Source organism: Sphaerodactylus townsendi, linkage group LG15, assembly GCF_021028975.2.
Source record: "Sphaerodactylus townsendi isolate TG3544 linkage group LG15, MPM_Stown_v2.3, whole genome shotgun sequence".
NCBI classification, from domain to species: domain Eukaryota; kingdom Metazoa; phylum Chordata; class Lepidosauria; order Squamata; family Sphaerodactylidae; genus Sphaerodactylus; species Sphaerodactylus townsendi.
The window spans coordinates 31,381,370-31,408,562 of record NC_059439.1 but is presented as its reverse complement, the minus strand read 5'-3'; the positions used below and the strand labels follow the sequence as shown (position 1 = coordinate 31,408,562).

The 27,193-nt window shown below is 47.6% G+C and overlaps 1 protein-coding gene across 1 annotated transcript in view; it reads right to left on the bottom strand.

Annotated features, from left to right (window-relative positions):
- Nucleotides 1–388: 388 nt before the first annotated feature.
- LOC125444311 (integrin alpha-L-like) overlaps nucleotides 389–27,193 on the bottom strand; it is a 49,047-nt gene continuing 22,242 nt past the window's right edge. The window contains 16 exon segments of the mRNA XM_048516739.1: nucleotides 389–1,849; nucleotides 4,429–4,539; nucleotides 5,458–5,553; nucleotides 9,698–9,799; nucleotides 12,415–12,501; nucleotides 13,615–13,725; nucleotides 15,039–15,114; nucleotides 15,916–16,002; nucleotides 17,241–17,320; nucleotides 18,666–18,770; nucleotides 19,107–19,248; nucleotides 19,960–20,033; nucleotides 22,474–22,596; nucleotides 22,782–22,903; nucleotides 24,184–24,338; nucleotides 24,934–25,064. Of these exon segments, the coding sequence (XP_048372696.1) occupies nucleotides 1,739–1,849; nucleotides 4,429–4,539; nucleotides 5,458–5,553; nucleotides 9,698–9,799; nucleotides 12,415–12,501; nucleotides 13,615–13,725; nucleotides 15,039–15,114; nucleotides 15,916–16,002; nucleotides 17,241–17,320; nucleotides 18,666–18,770; nucleotides 19,107–19,248; nucleotides 19,960–20,033; nucleotides 22,474–22,596; nucleotides 22,782–22,903; nucleotides 24,184–24,338; nucleotides 24,934–25,064 (1,713 nt within the window). The 3' untranslated portion in view covers nucleotides 389–1,738.

Here is a 27,193-nt window from a genome sequence, read left to right as displayed (position 1 = left end):
GTCACCCAGCTGGCGTGTGTGGGAGTGCACAGGCTAATCTGAATTCCCCAGATAAGCCTCCACAGCTCAGGCGGCAGAGCGGGGAATCAAACCCGGTTCCTCCAGATTAGATACACGAGCTCTTAACCTTCTACGCCACTGAGCACAACCATATGTGCTCAGTAGTAATCTAGTAATTTAAAAAGTGATAGTTATATGTGTAATATTAACAGCTGTATCTTACATTACTGTATAGCCAATTACCAACCGGCATAGGCGCATGCGGTGGAACAGGAAGCACGTTGAAGCAAGAAATCTTGTCCCGACGTGCTTGTTTGCTGCACAAGGAGAGAGGAGGCACGCTGGGGCAAGATTTCTTGTCCCTTGCCCATGGGTGCTAAGCGAGAAGCACTTTTTATTTTATTTTTATTATTCGACTTCTATCCCGTCCTCCCCCACAGACTCAGGGCGGCGAACAACGATGGTATAAACATCAGCAATCATAATCAAACATCAAAGCATCATCAAAAACTTCTGGCACAACTTTCCGGGCCAGAGCGGAGTGAGCGGGATAATCAGCCTATGTATGTGTTTGGTGGGGCAGCATAGAGGGCATACAGCAGCGGCATGGCCCTCTGGGTTGATTGTAATTGCAAATGTGGCTATCTGCAAACCGTGGAGCAAGCACTGCCCTTATAAATGGGGCCTTGACTCTCAAAAGCTCACAGCCGGAAACTCTTGTGGGTTTCGAAAGCTCTACAGGACTCAAATCTTAACTGTTCTTCTGTGTACATACAAAGCAGGGCCTGTCCTTTCCCCCAGGAGGCAGCAGAGACATACAAATGCTTTAGTCCACAGCTCCTGCCTTCAGCTCCTCTTTTCCTGACCGCTTCCTCATGTGGTTCACAGGTCATCTTCTGCTTCAAAGCATTCAACAGAGGTCCAGAAGAGCAGTGGTAACACCAGAAATAAATAGAGTGAACTGTGTTTTCTGCAACAGGGCGTACATATAAGAGAATGAATGAAAGCCCTCGCTTGTCGCACAAAATAAATCCTCTTTTGGAAACATTTAGATCAAGTGCCTTGGCTGGTCTGGAGGAGGGAAACTGTTAGGGGCCGTTTCCACCCAAAGACGCTTCTGAATAGTCCAGCTGTTCCTTTTCCGCAACCGGCTGAAACGGAACTGAAATTGTGGCTCCTCCTAGAACTCTATGCAGCACTGTGCTCCCCACTTGAAGTCCGTTTATTTTGAGGAGCTACACCTGCAGGAGCTTTTCCAGGCTAGACAGGTCTCTAGAAAAAGGGAGAGTTCTGAGAAAACTGTGACTAGCCCAAGGTCACTCAGCAGGCTTCATGTGTAGGAGTGGGGAATCAAGCCCAGTTCTCCAGATTAGAGCCCACTGTTTTCAATCACGTCACAAGGCTGGATCTGACTGCAAAGAGAGAAGCAATATTTCATACATGAACATCCCCACAAGAATCAATTACTTCAGATTTGCTGGTCATGACTGAACAGGAGAGAATTAAGCTGGAAGCAGAAGGAAAATAGCAGGATTTAAAGGGGCAGCTGTCTTGAGAAATGTCAAACAAAGTTTCCACTGTCCACACTAAACAAGCTGGTACTGGAGTTAAGCTGAAGCATGTAAATGCTGCAAAAGAAGACCAGAAATGCTGGGCAGCAGCTGTTCATGATCAATGCCATTTGGATTCTTTGTTCGATCCACGATCCATTCCAGACCAAATGGCAAGCAGCTCCCGGTTATTTGCTCTCTGCTTCGCCGTTCAGTGGGACTTCTTTTTCTTCATCATCATCTTCACGGTGGCCTTCATGGTCCAACTTGTCTTTATAATTACGCTTGAAAAACCCACACTGTAAGCAACAGAGAAGGGAAACATTAGTAGCAGTTTGGATAAGATGTTTGGTCAATATTGGTCAAGATGTTTGGCCTGAAGTCCCTAACTTCAGATGGCCATTCAACACATCTGAAACTCACCGGGCAATCCTGAACAAAGCAACTGAACCTAGCTTCACAGGAGGTGGTTCTGGCCACTAACCTGGATAGCTTTAAAAGGGGCTTGGACAGATTTATGGAGGAGAAGTCGATTTATGGCTACCAATCTTGATCCTCTTTGATATGAGATTGCAAATGCCTTAACAGTCCAGGTGCTCAGGAGCAACAGCCGCAGAAAGCCATTGCTTTCCCATCCTGCATGTGAGCTCCCAAAGGCACCTGGTGGGCCACTGCGAGTAGCAGAGAGCTGGACTAGATGGACTCTGGTCTGATCCAGCTGGCTTTTTCTTATGTTCTTATGTTCTTCAGTGACTGTTGTAACAGCACTTTGTATACTGGGAAATACTAAAAAAAGATAGCACTAGGTTCAGATGATGCTAAAGGAACAGTTGCTTTCCCCCACTCATATATTTGCGACTTTAAAAGGCTTAACTTTGGCTCTATCATATTGTAAAATGTGGGTGGTTATTCCACAGGTTATAGCTAATTAAGAATCTTAATTAGCTATAACCTGTAAAATAACCACAGAATGAAGTGGAATGGAATCAGTTGCCCTCCAATGGGGAAGAAAAATCTTTTAAGATAAATAATTGTCCTATCTTTCTTCTCTGAATTAGGTAAGAGAACTGTATACTATTAACAGAACCCTGGAATGTATCATAAAAGTCCATATTCTGTCAATAAGGCTGTGTACAGGAAACCCATATTCAATCAAAAATGTATTTGTGCCAGCTACTGGCGTCAGTCGGAGTCATGTTTGGTCCCTTTTCCTACCACAAAACTCTAAATACACAAAAGACAAAGATTAGCCAGCATACATGCATAAGATTATCTAATGAAACCATTCCTAAGCTGTAACAATAATAGCTTACACATGGAGAGCTAACACATGAAGCATTAAACATTTAAAAACTTTTACAGTAGCAGAAGTATGGGAGGAGGGTCTGAAGGGAGCAGTCCTAAGCAGGTTTATTCAGAAGTAAGCTTCATATTATTCAGTGGTGCTTACTCCCAGGAAAATGCTCTTAGGACTGCAACTTCTGAGTCACAGATCAAGCTCCCAGGGTACCATCCGCACTAGTGGGAGTGGTGAAGGTTGGCGTCTGGAACTCTGGCAGGGCTGGCAACTCTGAAACTTCTTCAGATTTGGGGGCAGAGCCTGAAGCAAGCAGGACTTGGGGAGGGAAGGGAACTCAGCAAATGCCATAGAGTCAGAGGTGGGATCCTCTGCAGGTTCTCACCAGTTCCCGAGAGTGGGTTACTAATTATTTGTGTGTGCCGAGAGGGGGTTACTAATTGGGTCTGCTTTTCTGTTAGAAATTCCATTAGGTCCAAAAATCATGAAGTCCTGTTGTTTCCTATGTGGCGGGTTAGCGAAGGTAGAAAACGGGATAATTCTCCCTGTTGGGCTGTTTTAAAAACATGTTTGAGAAATATGGTAAAGTTCCTTGTTTAAGGAAAGTATCCTTCTTTTGATTTCTAGAAACAAAATTAAGTATTTGAAAGTATTAAGTATTTGATAGGCAGTCAATTAGAGGAGAAGTAGTTGTTTCTGTTGGCAGTAGACGATAGGACTTGCTATAATGAGTTTAAATTAGGGACAGAAAGACACCAGCTGGAAATTAGGAACTTTTTTTTTACAGTAAGAGTTTTTTACAGTAATAGAGAAATTATTAATGCCCCGCCCCCGGAATGCCCGGCCACGCTCAAGTCATGCCCCACCCAGCCCCATTGGCGCTACTGTTTGAATCCCACCACCATGGGAACCTGTTACTAAAATTTTTGGATCCCACCACTGCATAGACTACACCCTCCAAAGCAGTAATTCTCTCCAGGGGAACTATAGGGATGCCAAGTCACCCACTACAGTGGGAGTCCTCCTAGAAACTCAGAGCATTGCCCACTGGGTCCTGAGGTTCCAGCGAAAGGAAATGGAGTGTATATTTTATTTACTGAATGGAAGCTTGACTTCAAGGGCCTTTTCCCAACATTCCTCATTCTGAGCATCGCTGTCTGTTTTGTCCTCACATTGTTGACTCCCTTGTTCATATTCTGCTCCAGTGTCCTAAACATAACAGTCTTAGATCTGATTGGGTTGCACTATTCCCTACAGAATGTGTGTCTCTTCCAGGTAAAACAAAAACGATTAAGCCATTGAATAATTCTGAGATAGAAGTATTGGAAACTGTAGCCACATTTCCATTACGTGTTTTGAATGTTTTGAAACAACGGTCTTCCTTCAATTGTAATGTTTAATGCCCTAATAAATATTTGTTTATGCTTTACTGAATGTGTAAACTGCTGTCCCCTGTCAAGAGGGCCTCAGTGCAGTATATATTCACATATACCTTTAAAACCCTGTTTTTTAATTCAGTTCTCAAAAGTAGCTGACTTTCCAGGTTTTAATCCTGGATTCCCAACGCACATCCGATCTTACCTTGTAAAGCCCCACAATGATGAGAATCAGCAGGAACAAGCCTCCTAAGGCACTGCCGATAATAATAGGGAGATAATTCATCACATAAATCATATCTACCTCTGTAGTGACCTATGGGGAACGAGAGAGAATGGACACAAATCACCAGTCATGTTGGGTGCAGTCTGAAAAGGCATGCCTGGCTAAAGGTATAATTTTATCTATCCATCTATCCATCTATTTATCCATCCATCTATCCATCCATCTATCCATCCATCCATCTATCCATCCTTGCAATTATTTTAATTGGAGATTCCACAGATTCAGAATCTGGGACCTGCATGCAAAGACATGCTTTTATCTCAGAACAATCTCTTTCTTGAATTGGAGGTGATCTAATCCAAGATAGCACTATGGAGAATGAAGAAGAAGAAGAAAGAGAAAGAAAGAAAGAAGGAGGAGGAGGGAGGGAGGAGGAGGAGGAGTTTGGATTTATACCCCACCTTCCTCTCCCCAAAGAAGAGACTCAAGAACACAAACTCCTTTCTTTCCTCTCCTCACCTGCCTTGTGAGGTGGGTGGGAGCTGAGAGAGTTCTGAGGAACTGTGACCCAAGGTCCCCAGCAGCAGGTGCAGGAACCTGCGGCTCTCAGATGTTCAGGAACTACAATTCCCATCAGCCTCTGTCAGCATGGCAATTGGCTGCATCCTGGTGGGCGATGGGAATGGTCCCTATTTGCCTCTGGAAAACACAGGTTCTGCTGAAATAATAGGAGTCTTGGAAACACATCTGGTTCAGAGGGAAATGGATGTCCTTTAAAAAGAAAATCCCAAACGCAATGCCATGCTAACAAAAGGATAATCACCAGACTTAAAGTATATAGCTAATAGAGGCAGATACTATTTCACACATTGTAGATATCTTTTGGTTCAGAAAGTACTCTGAATGAATGAATGAATGTCATGAATGAATGAATGTTACAAACAACTTTAACACACTGGCAGTAAAGGAAAAAGGGGTTATTTCAGAGGCATCGGCTTATTCTGCTACCTGAGACTGGGCATATTGACTACCATACTGATTGGAGTATCTTCTGGTGTCAAATGTAAGCCACGAGGCTGTGCAGAAGCTGGACTGAGAGAATTCCTGGTGGAATAAAGAAAAGGAAGCCTTAGGTTACATAGGACAATAAAATTCATTCTCAGAACATCCTAGCTTCCTTTCCAAGAGGCCCGCTTCTAAGCTCTCCCTGTTGCAACAGCTGGTTTCAAAACAGTGTGGACACGAACATCAAGGTCTTGGAAACCAACTGGTGGTACTCTGAGTTCAAAATCGCCATCCTGCCCCAACAATTACGATGTATGTTTGTGTCTGCTTAGGAGGTTGAAGGAACTCATTCAAAGGTTCTCCACAGAAGCTGAGCATCAGAATAGGAGCATGGACAGACGCACGTGAATAATGCCCTTCAGACAACAAATTATGTTAAATCATCGCAAGCATGAGCATAAAAAAGTACCGGCCCTGCAGACTTGGAATGTCTTTCCATTGGGGTCCCCCATGTTGAATATGTTCCCCTTTCTGGCTTAAACATTGCAGCTTCAAAGCAGTTGGATCCGGGACTCACAGGACAAGGAAGAGGAAGAAGAGTTTGGATTTATATCCCACCTTTCTCTCCTGTCAGGAGACTCAAGGGGGCTTACAAGCTCCTTTCCCTTCCTCTCCCCACAACAGACCCCTTGGGAGGTAGGTGGGACTGAGAGAGTTCCGAAGAACTGTGACTGGCCCAAGGTCGCTCAACAGGAACGTGGGAGTGCGGGAACACATCTGGAAAGGATTCAGTGCTCCCAGCATCTCTGTGTGATGAGGCTGCCAGCCTCCATATGAGACCAAGAGATCTTCTGGAATTACAAGTGATCTCCAGTCTACAGAGTTCTGTTCCCCTGGAGAAAATGGCAGGTTTGGAGGGCAGACTCTATGGCATTAAACCCTGATGAGCCTCCACCCCAGCCCAAATTCCACCCTTCCCCGGTTCCAACCCTCAACCTCCTGGAATTTCCAAACCTAGAGCTCAGAGGTGGGATCCAGCAGGTTCTCACAGGTTCCCGAGAGTAGGTTACTAATTATGTGTGCGTGCCGAGAAGGGGTGACTAATGGGTGATTTTGCCATGTGATTTTTGCCTCGATTCACGCTCACCTCTTCGGCAGTGTAGCAGAGCAGAAACAGTCCTGGCAGGAGGTGCGCAGTGCATGGCAGCCTCGCCTGTGCGTCCGTCCGTCCGTCCGTCCGTCCGTCCGTCCGTCCATCCATCCATCCGTCCGTCCATCTATCTATCCAACTATCCAACTCTCTATCCATCCATCTATCTATCTATCCATCCATTCAACTATCCAACTATCCATCCAACTATCCATCCAACTATCCATGCATCCAACTATCCGTCCGTCCGTCCGTCCATCCATCCATCCATCCATCCATCCATCCATCCATCCATCCATCCATCCGTCCATCCATCCATCCATCCATCCATCCATCCATCCATCCATCTATTTATGTCATAAGCCACTTCACCCCCGGAAGGGCTCTGAGGCTGCTCACAATATGGCTGATTCTCTAAGACAGCAAGCAAATCAATACAAAAATATAACTTAAACCCATTAAAAACTTAAGCAGCAGTTACGAGAAATAAATACAGATTAAAACAATAGAAGTTGTTAAAAACAGGCGCCCGGTTTATGGTATTAAAACAAAAAACAAGATCCTAAAGTTTAATATCTGCAGTGTTGACTAATCAGTGTTACATTCAACATTAAAAAAAAACCCTGATAGCTTCCCTAAAGGGAGGGAAAAGGAGAAAAATCAAATCAGCAAAAATACTCCTCATACTTCCTCTGCATAGTGATGAACATACAAATCTGTCTTATACCGAATGATGTCTTCGGTTCGTCTATTTAACACCATCTTGGTCTGACTAGCTATGGCTTTCCAGGGTCTCCAGCAAAGAAAAATGTCCTGCTATTGCAATTATTTTAATTGGAGATTCCACAGACAGAATCTGGGACCTGCATACAAAGACATGCTTTATCTCAGAACCACAATCTCTTTTCTTGAATTGGAGGTGATCTAATCCAAGATAGCACTATGGAGAATGAAGAAGAAGAAGAAAAGAAGAAGAAAAGAAGAAGAAGGAGGAGGAGGAGGAGGAGTTTGGATTTATACCCCACCTTTCTCTCCTGCAAAGAGACTCAAGGTGGCTTACAAGCTCCTTTCTTTCCTCTCCTCACACCTTGTGAGGTAGGTGGGGCTGAGAGAGTTCTGAGGAACTGTGACTAGCCCAAGGTCCCCCAGCAGCAGGGGTAGGGAACCTGCGGCTCTCCAGATGTTCAGGAACTACAATTCCCATCAGCCTCTGTCAGCATGGCCAATTGGCCATCCTGGTAGGGGCTGATGGGAATTGTAGTTCCTGAACATCTGGAGAGCCGCAGGTTCCCTACCCCTGCCCAGCAGGAATGTAGGAGTGCGGAAACACATCTGGTTCAGAGGGAAATGGATGTCCTTTAAAAAGAAAATCCCAAACGCAATGCCATGCTAACAAAAGGATAATCACCAGACTTAAAGTATATAGCTAATAGAGGCAGATACTATTTCACACATTGTAGATATCTTTTGGTTCAGAAAGTACTCCTGAATGAATGGTAGAATAAGATATGTCATGAATGAATGAATGTTACAAACAACTTTAACACACTGGCAGTAAAGGAAAAAGGGGTTATTTCAGAGGCATCAGCTTATTCTGCTACCTGAGACTGGGCATATTGACTACCATACTGATTGGAGTATCTTCTGGTGTCAAATGTAAGCCACGAGGCTGCAATGCAAGAAGCTGGACTCGAGAGAATTCCTGGTGGAATAAAGAAAAGGAAGCCTTAGGTTACATAGGACAATAAAATTCATTCTCAGAACATCCTAGCTTCCTTTCCAAGAGGCCCGCTTCTAAGCTCTCCCTGTTGCAACAGCTGGTTTCAAAACAGTGTGGACACGAACATCAAGGTCTTGGAAACCAACTGGTGGTACTCTGAGTTCAAAATCGCCATCCTGCCCCAACAATTACGATGTATGTTTGTGTCTGCTTAGGAGGTTGAAGGAACTCATTCAAAGGTTCTCCACAGAAGCCGAGCATCAGAATAGGAGCATGGACAGACGCACGTGAATAATGCCCTTCAGACAACAAATTATGTTAAATCATCGCAAGCATGAGCATAAAAAAGTACCGGCCCTGCAGACTTGGAATGTCTTTCCATTTAAGGGTCCCCATCAGTTGAATATGTTTCCCCTTTCTGAAACTTAAACATTGCGAGCTTCAAAGCTGACTTGGTTGGATCCTCGGACTCCACAGGACAAGGAAGGAGAAGCAGCAGTTTGGATTTATATCCCACCTTTCTCTCCTGTCCAGGAGACTCCAAGGGGGCTTAGAAACCTGGCTCCTTTTCCCTTCCTCTCCCCACAACAGGACCCCTTGGGAGGTAGGGTGGTGGGACTGAGAGAGTTCGAGAAGAACTGTAGCGAGCTGGCCTCAAGGTCGCTCAACAAGGAACGTGGGAGTGCTTGGGAACGCATCTGGAAAAGGATTCGAAGTGCTCCCCAGCATCTCACCAATGTGTGATGAGGGCTGCCAGCCTCCATATGAGACCAAGAGATCTTCTGGGATTACAAGTGATCTCCAGTCTACAGAGTTCTGTTCCCCTGGAGAAAATGGCTTAGGTTTAGGAGGAGCAGACTCTGCTGGCATTAAACCCTGATGAGCCTCCACCCCAGCCCAAATTCCACCCTTCCCCGGTTCCAACCCTCAACCTCCTGGAATTTCCAAACCTAGAGCTCAGAGGTGGGATCCAGCAGGTTCTCACAGGTTCCCGAGAGTAGGTTACCACCATGCAATGTGCTGCTGCCGAGAAGGGGTGACTAATGGGTGATTTTGCCATGTGATTTTTGCCTCAGTTACGCCCCTCCTCTCGGCAGTAGCGCGCAGAACTTGAAGCAGTCTAGCAGGAGGTGCACCGGCGTGCATGGCAGCCTGCGCCTGTGTGCATTCGTTTCCCGCCCAAGGCTGCGTCCTTGCCACAGCCCCGCCCAGGAACGCCCCACCCCCAGAATGCCCGGCCACGCCCCCGTCATGCCCCGCCCAGCCCCATTGGCGCTACGCTACAGTTTGCATCCCACCACCATGGGAACCTGTTACTAAAATTTTTGGATCCCACCACTGCTAGAGCTGTCAACCCTACTAGAAATCTTTACCTCGATTTTGCTACTGGCATACACCATTCCGGTAACGCTGATCACAGAGGAATTTATCTGCCCGAGATTACATTGATAGGTGTGATATTGGTCAACAGCACACTGCGAGGAAGGAAAGAGATGTAATTAAGGAATGGGTAGTCCACACTTCAAACTGAAACGAGGAAGCAAGGTATTGTTCCAGCCTCAATGCACCATCTTGAATAGTTTTACACCGTTTAGACTGTTTTAAATTTTATATACTGTATTCAGAGGTGGGATCCAGCAGGTTCTCACAGGTTCCCGAGAGTAGGTTACTAATTATTTGTGTGTGCCGAGAGGGGATAACTAATTGGTGATTTTGCCACGTGATTTTTGCCTTCGTTATGCCCCTCCTCTCAGCAGTAGTGCGCAGAACTTGAAGCAGTCTAGCAGGAGGTGCACCGGCGTGCGTGGCAGCCTGCGCCTGCGTGCATTCGTTTCCCGCCCAAGGACCGGCGCAGCGGCTGCGTCCTTGCCACAGCCCCACCCAGGAATGCCCCGCCCCCGGAATGCCTGGCCATGCCCCCGTCATGCCCCGCCCAGCCCCACTGGTGCTACGCCACAGTTTGAATCTTACCACCATGGGAACCTGTTACTAAAATTTTTGGATCCCACCACTGACTGTATTTATTATTTTAAAACCATACTTATGTAGGTTGTTAGATGTTCTGAACCTGCCTGGCAGAAAGAGTGGAATATCAGATGGAAATAATAACTCTGGGGTCAAGATGATCCACTGGAATTTGTGCAAGAACTACAACATAAGAACAGCTAAGAACTGGTGGAAACATTGTCCAGAGAAAGTGATGGGATTTGGCAAGTGCCAGTCACACAATCCAGTAATGAAGGAGTTAATTGTTGCATGCTAATTAGTTAGTGAGGTCAGAAGTCAGTGACCAGGTAATTGATACCTATTGGTTGGGTGGGCTACATGCAGGTCTGCACGTAGGCTTTAGATATATCTTCTTTGTGTTGCACTCTGCACGTGTTCACTTAGCTCAGTCAGTCTGCTCAGCTCAGTTGAGTTCAGTCTATAGCTTAGTAGCCATGTAATAGTCTAAGCAGCAAGCTGGCTGTTGGTACTAGCTAGTAAGAAAGATGTTTATTGTTTTTCTTCCAAGTTTCCCTTCCCTGTAGTAAGTAAACTTTATTTCAGTAAAGCAACTGGTCTCTGCCTCATTATTGCATTAACTCTGCTAAATAAGTATTTGTCCACTCAACAGAAAGTAACAGAAAATGAGAAGGTCAAGATCCTGTGGAACTTTCGAATCTAAATGGACAAAGTCAGTGGTGGGATCCAAAAATTTTAGGAACAGGTTCCCTCGCCAGCCCCCACTCAGCAAAGGGGGCAGAGGCGTACCTAGGCAAACCTGAGCCCTGGGCAAAACCTCGAAACAGGTTGGATGCCCCATACAAGGCAGCCACCCACCACATGACCCCCCCAAAATTTTTTTTTTTGGACCAGAGCTCGATTTTATCTGGAAATCATCATCACATGATAGAAAATGCCCCAACTCACAAATCTGAACACAGCAATGGTGAAACGCACAGGTTCTTTGATAGAGACTGGTGAGATAAAAGGTATGAAAGGCTGAGAATCAATGAATTGCAGTACCTGGAAGGGATTAACCCAGTTCAGGGAGTTACATTATTAGTCGCCATTGTTATATGGAACCTTCACGTTCAAAGGCAGGATGCCTCTCGGGGAGGCGAGGGCGTGGAGATGGGAAAGCGGACCCAATTAGTCACCCCCTCTCGGCACACACAAATAATTAGTAACCCACTCTCGGGAACTGGTGAGAACCTGCTGGATCCCACCTCTGGACAAAGTGTTGAAACATAGTACACCAGACATCCCCATGATTGAGGACAACAAAGTGACCATCATCAACACAGTAGTTCCCGGTGACAGCAGGGTCATTGAAAAAGAACATGAGAAAGGCACTAAATACCACGATTTGAAAATCGAGCTTCAGCGTCTATGGCACAAACCAGCTGAGGTCGTCCCAGTGGCAATCGGCACTCTGGGCGCCATCCCAAAAATACTAGGGCAGCACTTGAAACATCTTCAAATTGACAAAATTTTGAGCCCTTCGGGGGAGGGGCAGTATATAAAATTTATTATTAAATAAATAAATAAATGAATAAAATTAACATCTGTCAGATTCAGAAGGCAGTGGGATCTGCATGAATACTACTCTGATATATTACAACTTCCTAGGCCTCTGGGTGAGGCTCGAATTGTGATGAACGGCCAACGATCGGCTAAAGACCGGGCAGCTGTGAAATCAACCAGTAGTAATAATAATAATCGAGAGTGGAAGGTTGTTCAATGGTGACTTAATCAAGGGTGCCCCCAGAGGCCATCTGCCCACTGAGGCCACAGCTGTGACTGCTACTTCCCGCCCCCACCGCATCTTTCAACCAACTGCCACAGTCTGGAGAAACCCTGTCGGACATTCTCAGTTTACTAGCAAGAACAGGAAATGGTTGTCGGCTTCTCCAGTTCCTGGCTAGAAGATTTGAGAAGTGGTGAGGAAAGGAAATGGTAGAGGCCGCCCCACTTCCGCCCCCACCAACCGGCCCTGACCCGAGGCCACAATTTCTCCTTGTTTAATTATAGAAGCATCCCTTGGGTGCGGTACATTTTTTACTCCCCTCGTCACAGTAGCCACAATCATACTGAAATAATCTACCTCAATTAGCTGAGGATGGTCCTTGACGGAATTTGTCTTCCCACTGCTGTTGTCCATTTGAACAAGTCTGCAAATCACAGAGGGTTCCTAGGAAGAGGGAAATCATTCATTTGGCCGCAAGTAAATTGGGTATCAGAAATGGGGGACCCACAAGGAACTGTGGGGGGCATCTTCTCCCTTACTATTTCTTCTTTCCTTTCCCCGAAAGCATCAAATCCCCTTCTCCTGCTTTCTTCTCACTGTTCCACTCACCTGCCAGCTTACCTTTCATCTGCCCCCACGTCTTCAGCTATATCAAGGGTCTGCAACCTGCAGCTCTCCAGATGTTCGTGGACTACAATTACCATCAGCCCCTGCCAACATGGCCAATTGGCAGGGGCTGATGGGATTTTTAGTCCATGAACATCTGGAGAGCCGCAGGTTGCAGACCCCTGAGCTATATCTATTATTTCATTTGAACCCTGCCTTTCTCCTTAATAGGGACTCAAAACAGCTGTCACTATTCTCCGTTCCCTGTGAGGTAAGTTAAGCTGAGATTGTGTAACTGGCCCAAGGTCACCCAATAGCAGAGCGGTGATTCACACTTGAAATCTCCCAAATCCTAGTCTGAAACTCAAACCACTGCACATACTGCCTTGTGGAGAGGTACTGCTGTCGAACAGTTGGAAGCAGGCAATCCTGGGTTAGTCGTGCAGGTCACACGGTATAAAGTAGCCTGGTAGTTGCTGCTGGGTCTGGCCCTGATAAGTCCTCCTTAAAGGCCATACCAGGCCTGGAATTGGCTCTGTCCGTTTCTGTGCCTTTCACTTTTTAAAACGTTGTCTTTAGTTTCCTTGCACTTTTTTTAATACATCAAAAGGACAATGAACAGTGAAATAAAAAATAATTTTTTTGGGGGGGGGGGTCCCCCTGCTTTTGCTGACAGAAACCAAGGCTTGAAGGCTGGCATTGCTGTACAGTTGCCTAGCAACAGCTACTAAGGACATTTGTTTTTTAAAGCTACAGGTGCTGCCTCTATTATTTTGGGGGGTCGTAACCCTGCCGGTTAATTTTTCTTTTAGATGTCAGATTTTTCTGTAAAGTTAGGATGTTTTTTGGGTTTGTAAAAGGATCTGTTCTGTTTGTTCGTGGCTCCCTGAGGTGCTGACATACCACCCCATGAATTCAGCTGACACCCAAGTCCTTCCATATAATACTTACAGCTCGGACACTATCAACCTCCCATTTCAGTCCTGCAGTAAACACAGTTGGCACCTTCACAAACACGGTCACTGCAGCAGGTGGGAAAGGACCCCAGGGCATGTTTTTCACCTGGTGGGAGAAGGACCAAGAGGCTGAGCGGATGACAATTCAACAGGTCATTCTTCAAGCAACAGCAGGCCAGGGTTGAGCTAAAAGAAGGCTGCTTTAATACTGGGAAACTCTTGCCTTTTCCTGGGTCAGCTGCAAGCACAACTGACTCTTCTTTTCTAGGGTCAGCTTTGAGCAAACTGAAACAAGTTCAGTGCAGGGCAATATAGCCCAGCATCCAGAGGTGGGATCCAGCAGGTTCTCACCAGTTCCCGAGAGTGGGTTACTAATTATTTGTGTGTGCCGAGAGGGGGTTACTCATTGGGTCCGCTTTTCCATCTTCACGCCCTCGCCTCCCCGAGAGGCATCCTGCCTTTGAACGTGAAGGTTCCATATAGCAATTGCGACTAATAATGTCGCTCCCTGAACTGGGTTAATCCCTTTCAGGTACTGCAATTCACTGATTCTCAGCCTTTCGTGCCTTTTATCTCACCAGTCTCTATCAAAGAACCTGTGTGTTTCACTATTGCTGTGTTCAGATTTGTGAGTTGGGGCATTTTCTATGATGTGATGATGATTTAGAAATGACCTGGTGCAAAAAAAATTTGGGGGGGTCGTGGTGGGGTGGCTGCCCATGAGGGGGGGGCATCCAACTCAGGTTTTGCCCAGGGCTCAGGTTTGCCTAGGTATGCCTCTCCCCCCTTTGCTGAGGGGGGGCTGGCGAGGGAACCTGTTACTAAAATTTTTGGATCCCACCACTGCCAACATCACCAACAAAAACAAAGCAACCTCCACTATATATTAACAAGCAGAACATGAATCTATTTCTGCTGCAGATTAGGAAATACACCCAACTCGTTGATTGTTTAGTTACTAAAGATCTGCATTGTAAGTGTAACTTGCGATTTGGATCTGTATGCAAAATTTGATGTTTCTCCCTAAAAATTGAACTTGTTTCTAAGCTTCTGGGGATACCTATCTAACTGGCTTCCGTGCAAGAAACAGAACATAGATGTTAGGCAGAGCCAGTAAAGCATTTGATCTCTTTTCTAACAATACACAGTCCCTTTGTATTCATAGACACCTGTCCCCACCAACCATTTGCCCTACCAGTTCTCCAGTTAAGTCCATTGAGTCTACAGAAAAGTAATGAAGGCTAACCAGCCCCAGCATACAGAGGAAGAACTGGACTTTACAAGTCGTAAATGATTAGAAGTAGACAAGCAAGAAAAGTGTACAAGAGGTAAGACAGAACCAAGGTTGTCCCTGATTATTTCAGATCCTGAACGTTATAAACCTCTAATTCTTGCATGATCTCGCAGGCTCTCACTCACTTCATAAAAGTGCGTCACGGTCTTGTTTTCTTGCTGGGCGGAACTGAAGTTAATGTATTGAACGGACGTCTCTAAGCTGCGTTAGAAAAAGAACAGAGATGGAGGTGAGACGGGAAAGACTTTGATTGTGGTAGGGCAAGTCTTTTTGTGACGATGAATAGAACAGTGCGCTCCTCAAGATTTTCAGACAACTCCATTGTAGTCTCTGTCACCATCGAACCCTTAACCACTCACAGCACTAACTAGGGAAAAAGTGGGAAATAAGTCTAAACTTGTTACTGAGGGAAAACTTTTTCTTCCTTGCAAGTACCATATGAGACTTCAGTGGCTGTAATTCTGGAATGGAGGAAGTGGATGTCAACTTTCTCCAGTCCTCCAGACCACAGAGGCGCTAGACCACTCTAGGCCTTAACACCCATCCCCGCTTTGCATTCAACTTTCCTGGTAACAAACCCAGCGTGGTGTAGTGGTTCAGAATGGTACACTTCAATCTGGAGAACCGGGTTTGATTCCCCACTCCTCCACATGAGTGGTGTACTCTTATCTGGTGAACTGGATTTGTTTTTCCGCTCCTCCACATGAAACCATCTAGGGGACCTTGGGTTCAGTCCAAGATGTGCAGCGTGATGAATTCTGCACTGTTCCCAGATCCCACACTTGTGTGGCACTTACATGGAATTGTACAGAAAACAGCCCTGGTCAAGAACTTACCCTAGCTCTAGAGCACAGGTATCAAACTCACACCCCTCCAGATGTTATAAACTACAGTTCCCATCATCCCATGCTGGCAGGGGATGATGGGAACTGTAGTCCATAACATCTGGAGGGCCGTGATGGAAAGGGAGATTGGGGGGTACCAAGGCACCGGTTCTCTTACCCCTTGACAATGATGTTGATGGGGTACTGGACAGGAATCCTCAGAGTGTCCCTGTTGTCGGGAAGAGTGTCATTCTTCTCATTATCACTGCAAGGGACACAGTCAAACAGACATAGAACAAATGATTAAAGACACGGCCTGTCTTGGGGGCCTGGGTAGCCAAGGATCAGGGCCAGAGTTAGGGGGAACTGCACCTGGGGCATGCCCTCCCAACACACCACACCCCAGAATGCCCCCACCACACTGCACACCAGGTGCATTGTGTGCACACACACACATACCGCCTTTTTGGCACTATGCCATTGCCAAGAAATCAAGTCTTTGCAAGAAATTCCACTCAAGTATCCTAATGGTGGACAGCGTCATCAAGTCGCAACTGACTCATGGCAATCCTGTAGGGTTTTCGAGGCAAGAGACCAACAGAGGTGGTTCCCCATGGCCGGCCTCTGCATAGCGAACCTGAACTTCCTTGGTGGTCTCCAATCTAAATACTAAACAGGGCTGACCTTCCTTAGCTTCTGAAATCTGATGAGATCGGACTATATCCTGTTCAACATAAAGAGGACAGGAGATTTGTGCATTCATCCGACATTTCTTGGACCGTCGTTGTTCTAGAATGCTAGAAAGCGGAGCATTCTAGAACAAAGGCGGTCCAGGAAATGACGGACGAATTCCTCAATCTCCTGGTATCTTTATTCTGAACAGGATATAACCTGGGCCACCCAGGTCAGGCACCAGCATCCTAGACATCTTAAATAAATTTTAGGATTATAAGAAAAATCCTTACATTCCCATCTCTGTGCTTTTTGCTATGCTGTTCTAAACGACCTAGTTCCGTGGTGGCGAACCTTTGGCACTCCAGATGTTATGGACTACAATTCCCATCAGCCCCTGCCAGCATGGCCAATTGGCCATGCTGGCAGGAAAGAGTAGTCCTGTATCTAGATAAAGTACATACTGATGAATGGTCTCTCTCCCCCCCCATTCTCTGTCATTCCACTTTTCTCCCCTCTTTTAAATCCTTAATCCTCAACAATGGTGTAGCTACCACGGGAAAGGGTGGGGACACCTGTTCGGCGACGTGGGGTGCAGAAAATTGCCCCCCACACCCCTTCCCCTTCCCCCCTCAGCCGGGCCAGGCCCCGCCAGGTTGCTCCTTCAGCCGGCGGAGGCTCAACCGGCTGAAGGAGTGACCCAAAAGAGCTGCCACAGGGCACTCCTCGGCCCAGCGGAGGCCACTGCCACCCAATTCCTCATGCCAACATTTCACTACACCGCATGTTCACTACAAACCCCCCAAAAGCAACTAGTCAGCATAAGCTTACCTGCTGACGTGTGCCTCCATGTCGACATTGTCTCCCCAAGAGCTGTTTTGAAGAACATCAAACCAGAGCTCAATCAAAGCCTGAAATGGGGGAGGAGAAGCCAAAAATGAGAAAATGCACGGCGCCTGCCAACACTTCTCTCTTCCTTTCTCCAGAGTGCTGACCTCTTCCTTGGAAACCCACAACTTTAAACAGCGGAGAGATGCACATCAGGGGATGTGACATTGCAATGACAATGGTAGCCATTTTTATGCAGTGGTGTCTCTTAGTGGGGAGAGGGGTAGGGGTGGCATGCAAGGGAGGGGCATGTAAGGGGAGGGGAGTGAGGGAGGGGAGGAAGGGAGGGGTGGCATGCAAGGGAGGGAATGGTGGCATACAAGAGGAGGCATGCAAAGGGAGGTGAGGGAGGAGGAAGGGAGGGAGGTGGCATCTACAAAGGAGGGAGTGGGGTGGCATACAAAGGAGGGGCATGGGGAGAGTGGGGAGGGGAGGGAGGAAGGGGGAGGGAGGGGGGGGAGGGAGGTGGCATGCAGGGAGGTAAGGGTAGCATACAAGGGAGGGCATGCAAGGGGAGGGGAGTGAGGGAGGGGAGGAAGGGAGGGAGGGGTGGCATGCAAGGGAGGGGAGTGGGGTAGCATACAAGGGAGGGGCATGCAAGGGGAGGGGAGGGAGGGAGGGGAGGAAGGGAGGGAGGGGTGGCATGCAAGGGAGGGGAGTGGGGTAGCATACAAGGGAGGGGCATGCAAGGGGAGGGGAGTGAGGGAGGGGAGGAAGGGAGGGGTGGCATGCAAGGGAGGGGAGTGGGGTAGCATACAAGGGAGGGGCATGCAAGGGGAGGGGAGTGGGGTAGCATACAAGGGAGGGGCTGCATGCAAGGGGAGGGGAGGGGATGCCATCCCTCCCCTCCCTTGCATGCCACTACCTCCCCTACCCCTCCCTCTGCTAGGGTGGGTGGGCCCTGTCCAGATGCTGGGCCCCCTTCCCCTCCCCCCCTTCCATTGCATGCCTCCCCTCCCCTCCCCTCCCCCTCCCCACCCTCTGCTAGGGTGGGTGGGCCATGTCCAGATGCCGGGCCCCCTCCCTCCCTCTCCCTTGCATGCCACCCCTCCCTCCCCTGCTGGGTGAGCTTGGGATAGTCACAGTTCTCTCCAAACTCTCTCAGCCCCACCTGCCTCACACGGTGTCTGTTGTGGGGAGAGGAAGGGAAAGGATTTTGTGAACCACCTTGAGTCTCCTTACAGGAAAGAAAGGTGGGGTATAAATCCAAACTCTTCTTCTCTTCTCCAGGGGATACCAGCACAAAAAATGAATACGAAATAGGAAGATGCTTTCTACTGAGGCAACCATCTCAGGGCTTATCTTTAGCTTTAGATAAGCACGGCACAGGATATCACTGCTGCTGTACTGGCATTATTGCATACTCACAATCGTGTGCTCTCTAAAGATAGGGTGGCTGACGTTGCAAGCGAGATTCTTGAGTGCTTGACTTTCAGTCGTCCCACCACAGCTCACGAGGGTCAGAGAACTGGACTGTGAGAAAACAAGGAGCGCCGTGAGCAAGGGCGTACCGCCTCAGGGGACACATGCGGTCAAATGTTCCTGACCTGCGGCCATTTAGTCACGTGGGGGGCGGAAAATCACCCCCACACCCCTCTTTCTTCCCCTTTGGAAAGTGCCAAAAAACATTGTTTGGTTGTGGTGGGGGCGGCTGGCCATACTGGGGCGGCCCTCAGATTTTAAAACCCAGATTGTAAACCTGCTCTTCTTTTATCTGCACCACCCAAACTGGAAAGATCACGACATGTGGAGGAGGGAAAGGTTGTACGTTGTGGTGAAGACTTGACCTTTTACAGGTGGAACACGTACCTTGACCACAAAACCTTTGCGGAAGGAGAGGCCGGGGACGTGGAGCAAGTGGAGGACGGCATGATAAGCATCCTCTCGGCGGTTCTCCAGTTCCAAGGCCACCTTTAGCACAAAGGCAGAAGACAGAAGCAGCTTCTCAGACCTGTGCAAAGAGGAGGAGCCACCCTCAATTCCTCATTCGGGTTGCAGTTTTTTTTAAAACATCAGAGAGATGACGATCTCACGATGGAGGTGCTGAGTAGTCTTGGAGCACAGCTGTTCAAAACTTTGCTTTAATAGTAATTCTCAGCACTCACGCAGAACTATAGTTCCCGGGATACTTTGAAGGAAGCCACAATGGTTACTCTAGTACAGTGGCGTATCTGCTGGAGGGACATCGGTGGTCCCATAGCCCCGGGCCATGGCTGTCTGGCGTTCTCCCGGGTCGCTGCAAGGGGGAGGCGCCCCAGCCATCGCCAGCCCCTGTAGCTGCTGGCCCTGAATCTGGGTGACCCTGGGCTAGTCACAGCTCTCCAGAGCTCTCTCAGCCCCACCTACCTCTGTGGGGGGTGAAGGGAAAGGAGTTTGTAAGCCCCTTTGAGTCTCCTTACAGGAGAGAAAGGGGGGATATAAATCTAAAATCCAAACAACAACTATTCCTCCTCCCCGTCCTCTTCATCTTCTTAGTTTAGTAGAGTAAATAAGTCCTTAGGGAAGCCTATGTTCTCCAAGCCGCAGCCCCGCCCACAATATGGGGATAATAATGGAACATACAGCTATTATCTTGTTATAAAGTTTACTGACATCACAATCGTGAAGCACATTGAATCGCACTATATAAAGCAATGATTGTCTGCTGAGGGGCTTTACTTACCCTGAAGAATCAAAATGGAGTCTCAGGTTGGCATCACACACGTCATCTTCCCCACAGTTGTTCTTAAAAGGGATCTGATATACATCAAGAGTATCGAGATAGTGAATGTACTATTTCTGTCCCACATATTACCTCTCCATGAAATTCCTCACAAAATGGCTGCTAAAATATTCAGCCACTTCTGTTCCTCATACGTTAAGATTGTTTCTGGGGGCTTTTATATAGCATGCATGGCTGATGTGGTAAAATTTGTCTTTGCTGCTGCTGTTAATTCTTAAACATTTTCTTGCATGTACAGCTTTTGGGCTCTTAAGCCTAAACATAGTGAATGTGAATAACCTCTCCATGCTAGACATCTAGATGATGATGATGATGATGATGATGATGATGATGATGGTTGTTGTTGTTGTTGTTATTTATTAGATTTATAGGCATACCTCACCCCAAAAGCTGGCTCGAGTGACTCTGTCTACAGCTGTTCCAGCAATACACAGCACATAAAATACATAACTAAAAACTAAACTTTCACATTAAAACAAATGTCCACAGCAGCAATTTCTTAAAATTTAAATAACAAAGAAGTTAGAGCAAGCAAAATTTAAAGACAGGCGTACTGATCCAAAAGGCTGCCAGGAGGGAAAGGCAGGGCCCAAGATGGAATCAAGACCCTGCCAAGATGGAAAACTGGCAGCCTCAGTGGGCCGGTAGATCTGCAAGGCCGGCCTCACTCAAGAGGCCCGGTGGAACAGCTCCGTCTTACAGGCCCTGCGGAACTCACCAAGGTCCCGCGAGGGTGAACAGACAGAGTGGAGGAGGCGTTCCACTGTTCAGGCAGGGGCCAGAGCCCGTAAAGGCCCTGGCGGGTGCGAGGCTCAACCGCATGTCGTCGCAGAGGGCTAGGGGTTTCCAGCAGTTCTGCCACTGCGAGCAGTAGTGAGTCTATCACGAGGACATAAGGGTCTTGATGCGGTCCCGCGGAGTATGAGGAGCCCCATGCGGCTGTGAGGGCCTTAAAGGGTCAATACCTTGCTGAAAGCTTGATCGAGGAAACTCCACTGGTAACCAGAAATCTTTTGCTCTCTAGACCATCCATCCCCCTCCAGAAAACCCTGTTTCCCACAATGCAATATCAATGCAAATAATATTTTTCCCACTGGAAAGATACATACTACTATCATGCATTTTTCAACATAGGAAGTTTCAGAGTCAACTTAGTTCATATTTCTGCCTGTGCGCCATCCCATTATATTCCTCTGCCCAGAGCCATTCAATTCTTTGTACTAATTCAAGGATCAAGACCCTCAATCTTTTCTGCTCTGCTAGATCCATTTTGTTTCCCAGGACCCCAAGACCTGGATCTGTTACCAATATCGGACTCAGTGATTTAAATCAAAAGCTTTTATTGACAGACGGGCAGAAGAAGCCAGATCTAAAGACTGGCTTTCCAAGCACCCCTTTTATGCCCACCAATTATTATTATTATTATTTATTTATTAGATTTATAGGCCGCCTCACCTCCAAAGGGCTCGAGGCGGCTCACAATACAGCTGTTCCAATAACAGCACATAAAAAAATACACTTAACTAAAACTAACTTCACATTAAAAACAAATTTCCACAGCAGCAGTTTCTTAAAATTTAAGAAAATAACAAAGAGAGTTAAAAAAGAGCAAGCCAAAGATTTAAGGACAGGAGCCCGATCAAAAAAAAAAAGGCTGGGAGGGAGAGGCAGGGCCCAAGATGGAATCAAGGCCCCTGCCAGGAGATGGAAAACTGGCAGCCTCAGTGGGGGGGCCGGTAGATCTTGCAGCGGGATCTCACCAAAGGCCGATGGAACAGCTCAGTCTTACAGGTCTCTGTGGAATCTCACCAAGGTCCTCAAGAGGCCCAGACAGGTAGACAGATGGAGAGCTGCTTCCCACCAGGCAGGGGCCAGAGCCGTAAAGGCCCTGGCCCCGGTCGAGTGCCCCCCTTCCCTCCATCCCCCTGGAAATATCAAAACAAAAGCAATACAGAGCAGGGATGTGGGAGCCATTAGTTCTCAAGGCCAAAGAAGAAGAAGGAGTTGGATTTATATCACCCCTTTCTCTCCTGTAGGAGACTCAAAGGGGCTGACAATCTCCTTTCCCTTCACCCCCACACAACAAACATCCCTGGCAGGAGGTAGGTGAGAGGCTGAGAGCTCCAGGAAGCTGTGACTCTGCCCAAGGTCACCCTTTGGCGTGTGTTGGAGTGCACAGGCTAATCTGAATTCCCCAGATAAGCCTCCACAGCTCAAGCGGCAGAGCGGGGAATCAAACCCGGTTCCTCCAGATTAGAGTATGCCTGCTCTTAACCACTGCGCCACTGCTGCTCCAAAGGAAGGGCTATCAGTCCAAGTGGCGCTTGGGCACAATCTACATTGTTACAGGTCGCATAGCACAAAGACAGCAGGAAACCGAAAGTAGAGAAACCCCATTAGCGTGACAGAAACCGGGACCCCGTTTGATGTCAAGGTGTCCCGCTTGACACTTACCTCCTTCGTAGTTGAGCAGTTTAGTGGGTTCAGAACCAGGTTGAGATCCCCGTTATTAGGGTCATCGTTGAGGGAAAAATTCACAAAGACTTGGATATTTGAGATGTGATCCTCGATGCAGTTCTGAAAGGCAACGGAGAGGGTTGCTAGACAATGGCACACCGCCCTGAGAGATATAAATCCCTCTTTGCCGACAGAGAGATCTGGGCATGCACAGCTCCATCTCAGGAGAGGCAGTGGGTCATGTAAGAGATGCACATATATACAAGCTGCCGTATCACACCCTGGAGTGAAACCTCTCTGCTTACTGGGATGTGAATCTTCTCTTCGATGCAGTTTAATCCCACAGATATGATCTTGGCCCCCTCCAAGACTTTCTTGCCACTCTTGAACACTCCTTAGTTTCTAGCCGTCCGATTGTCGGTCCAATCTCTCAGAGTAGAAAGGAAAAGGTTAGCAGAGGGATTCCCCTGGAAGAGAAGAAGAAGAAGAAGAAGAAGAGAAGAAGAAAGAGAAGAAGAAGGCTGAAGAAGAAGAAGAAGAAGAGAGAGAGAAGAGAAGAGAGAAGAGAGAAGAGAGAAGAAGAGAGAAGAAGAGAAGAGAAGAAGAAGAAGAAGAAGAAGAAGAAGCAGCAGCAGCAGCAGCAGCAGCAGCAGCAGCAGCAGCAGCAACATCTGGTTCTTATCTTGAGGATAGGTTATGAGCAGATTTATGCAGGAGAAGTCGATTTATGGCTACCAATCTTGATCCTCTTTGATATGAGCAAGTTGCAAGAAATGCCTTAGGCAGACCAGACGGTGATGGGGAGCAGCAGCAGCAGCGAAGGCCACTGCTTTCCACCTCCTGCATGTGAGCTCCCAAAGGCACCTGGTGGAGTACCTCTGCGAGTAGCCAGCAAGAGCTGGACTTCCGATGGACTCTGAGTCTGATCCGCAGCAGGCTCAGATTCTTATGTTTCTTGCAAAGCAGTGCTGGGACAAAAAGTGCTTTAGAGACCCAGCGTACTGCGTTAGTGCGAGAGTGATTAGGCAATTATTTTTTTTTTCCATGGGGCCGCTTGCAAAGAAACAGAGAAAATATTGTGGAGGGGTCGGGCCCAAAAGGCAGAAGCGAGGAGGAGCTTTTAGAAAGCCCCGCCCGAGAAGCAGGCAAGCCAAAGGCAACCCGGCTTCTCAAGCGGAGCTTTCTAAGCATGCCCTAAGCTCCCCATGCGACTGGGGGGGCCAGTCAGGAGGGTCATCCAGGCCGGGCCGGATGTGGCCAGCGTAATGCGACATTATAATGCCAGGTCTGGCGTAGTGGTTAAGAGCAAGTGTACTCTAATCTGGAGAACCGGGTTTGATTCCCGGCTGTGCCGCTTGAGCTGTGTGGGCTTATCTGGTGAACTAGATTAGCTTGTGCATTCCAACACATGCCAGCTGGGTGACCTTAGGGCTGAGGAGTCCACAGTTCTTCGAGACTCTCTCGAAAGCCCAACCTACTTTACAGGGTGTTTGTTGTGGGGGGGAAGGGAAAGGAGTTTGTAAGCCCCTTTGAATCTCCTTACACAGGAGAGAAAGGGGGGATATAAATCCAACTCTTCTTCTTCTTGATGACGTTCCTCCCATTCTGAAGCTGCCGCTGCCCCATGTACATACAGCCCCAGAAGCTGAATTCATTGCTGGGATTCAGATCAGCTCTTCCTGACCCTCTGGTATTCCTTACCTCGGTAGTGGTCAGTGTCTAGACTGACATTGAAACAGATCTTAAGGTTGATCTCCATCGCCTTCCAGGAACTGGCGTTCCCCAGACACTCCACTTCTTTCCTTGCAATTTCCTCGGGCTGGAACTGCAGAACTGCAGCCACCGTGACAACGGGCCTGGAGCTGCCAAAGCCTGCGGGAGAACCGTTACTCTAGTATTGGTAGCGAATCCTTTGGCACTCCAAGATGTTATGGACTCTGATTCCACTTATCAGCCCCTGCCAGCATGGCCAATTGGCCATGCTGGAAGGGGCTGATGGGAATTGTAGTCCATAACATCTGGAGTGCCAAAGGTTTGCCACCACGGCGTTATTACCTGTTGCAGTCTCTTGCAAAGCTCCCATTTCCAGTGGTTAAGAGCAGGTGCACTCTAATCTGGGGAACTGCTTTTGAGTCTGCCCCTTGAGCTGCGGAGGCTTATCTGGTGAACTAGATTAGTGCCCTAGTCTCTGAGGCAGCAGAAAACAAGCTTGGTCCCTCTTCGACATGGCATCCCTTCAAATATTTAAACATGGCTATCGTGTCCCCCCTTGACCTTCACTTCTCCAGACTAAACATGCCCAGCTCCCTAAGTCTCTCCTCTTAGGGCATGGATTCCAGACCGTTTTGGTTGCGCTCCTCTGGACACGTTCCAGCTTGTCAATATCCTTCCTAAATTGCAGCCCATTGCTATGACCTCATTACAAGCTCTCAAGAACGTGGGTTCCCCGTCACTCACCGGAGCACCACAGCCTTCCCCAGCGCTCCCACAGTAATGTCCGTGAGTCCGTCTTGACTGAGGTCTGTTTTTCCATGGATGGACTGTCCAAAGAATTTCAAGCCAGGAGAAATGTTCACTCCTTTAATTTTCTGCACAAGGGAAATGCTAACTTTTGGTCAGGCAGTAGCAGCATACTGATATGTCAATCACTTATTTATTTATTTATTATTTATTTATTATATTTGTATACCGCCCTCCCCAAAGGCTCAGGGCAGTGTCCATCAAGTAAAAACAGCTTAAAACATTGTATATAAGTTATAAATACGTAAAATAACAAAACTCTCGATGGCTTCAGCCCCTCCCTCCCCCTTTTATATACCCACGGGAGGCCAGCTGTTCTTATGGCGGAGTTGTCATCATCCCGGCTGGCCAAATGCCTGGCGGAACAGGTTCGTTTTACAGGCCCTGCGGAAACTTTGTAAGTCCCGCAGGGCCCTGATCTCACCTGGAAGCCTGTTCCACCAGGTAGGGGCCAGAGCCATAAAGGCCCTGGCCCTTGTAGAGGCCAGCTGGATCGCCTTGGGGCCAGGGATCACCAGTAGGTCCGCCTCCGATGAGCGGAGGGGCCTAGAAGGGCGATATAGGGAGAGACGGTCCCTCAAGTAAGCAGGGCCAAGGCTGCGAATGGCTTTGAAGGTCAATACCAAAACTTTAAACATGACCCGGTTTAAAAAAAGAAAACCTTGTTCGGCCACTAAAAGGACCAGGAGAGGGAAAGTGGGGGGAATTAGCCATCGGCGGCTGCAGTGAACAACCAGAAAACCGTGGGGAAGGGTCCTCACATGGAATGGACTTCCTGTACTAATTAGGATGGACTCACTGTCCTGCACACCCTAAAAAAACAATGGTAACATTCACTTGTTTCCCCCTCCCCTGCATAAAAATGAAGGAAACTCACATCTGGTTGTTGTAGGTTTTCCGGGTGTTTCACAGAGGTGTTTCACAGTCTGCTACACACTGTGTCTAGACTTCCCTCTGTGATACACCTGTGAAGATGCCAGCCACAGGTGCAGGCAAAACGTTCTACCAGACCACGGCCACACAGCCCGGAAAACCCACCACGACCAGTTGAATCCGGCCATGAAAGCCTTCGACAATACATTGAAACTCACATCAATTGAAAGCAAACAAACTTTCCCTTATGTTTTGTATTTATAAAATATATAGAATTACTGAGTAAAGGGATGTATTTCATGGCCATTTCACATACGATGCAGAGGGAACCCCGAATGGTCATCGAGCATTCCTCTCCCAGCTCATCCTGTTCTCCTGCCTCCGGGTCTCACAACCTACCTGCAAGGTAGTCACAACCCACAGTCTGAGAACCACTGCCTCCCCAGACATTCAGGCCCCTTCTGCATGTGCAGAATAATGCACTTTCAATCCACTTTCAAGTGGGTTTTGCTATTCCGCACAGTAAAATCCAGCTGCAGAGGGCATTGAAAGCGGATTGAAAGTGCGCTATTCTGCATGTGCAGAAGGGGCCTCAGAGAAACCTCGGGTCTAAAGACAGGGTAAGTGGGTATCACTTGACACACTTTGAAAACTGTTGCCTTAGGATTAGCCCAGAGGTGGGATCCAGCAGGTTCTCACAGGTTCCCGAGAGTAGGTTACTAATTATTTGTGTGTGCTGAGAGGGGGATACTAATTGGTGATTTTGCCACATGATTTTTGCCTTAGTTACAACCCTCTTCTCAGCAGTAGCGCGCAGAACTTGAAGCAGTCTAGCAGGAGGTGCACCGGCATGCGTGGCAGCCTGCGCCTGCGTTCATTCGTTTCCCGCCCAAGGACCGGCGCAGTGGCTGCGTCTTTGCCACAGCTCTGCCCAGGAATGCCAGGACATGCCCCCGTCGCGCCCCGCCCAGCCCCATTGGCACTACATCACAGTTTGAATCCCACCACCATGGGAACCTGTTACTAAAATTTTTGGATCCCACCACTGAATTAGCCTACTGTGAAATTACTGCTTTAGAATTAATCTAATGTGAATTTTGATTGCTACAGTCATTTACTAAATGTACATAGATTTGCCTGTGACTAAAATAATCGCTTTGAAGAAAAAGCTGCACTGTTTTTACTGTTATGTTAGATGGTTGCAGTAGACACCGTTGGAGAAGAGCCACCCCTTCCACTCTTTTATTTTGTAATAAAGTACATTTCTAAAAAACGTGTTACCTAATTGATTGGCAGTGATTTTTTTAAATCAACAAACAGGTTT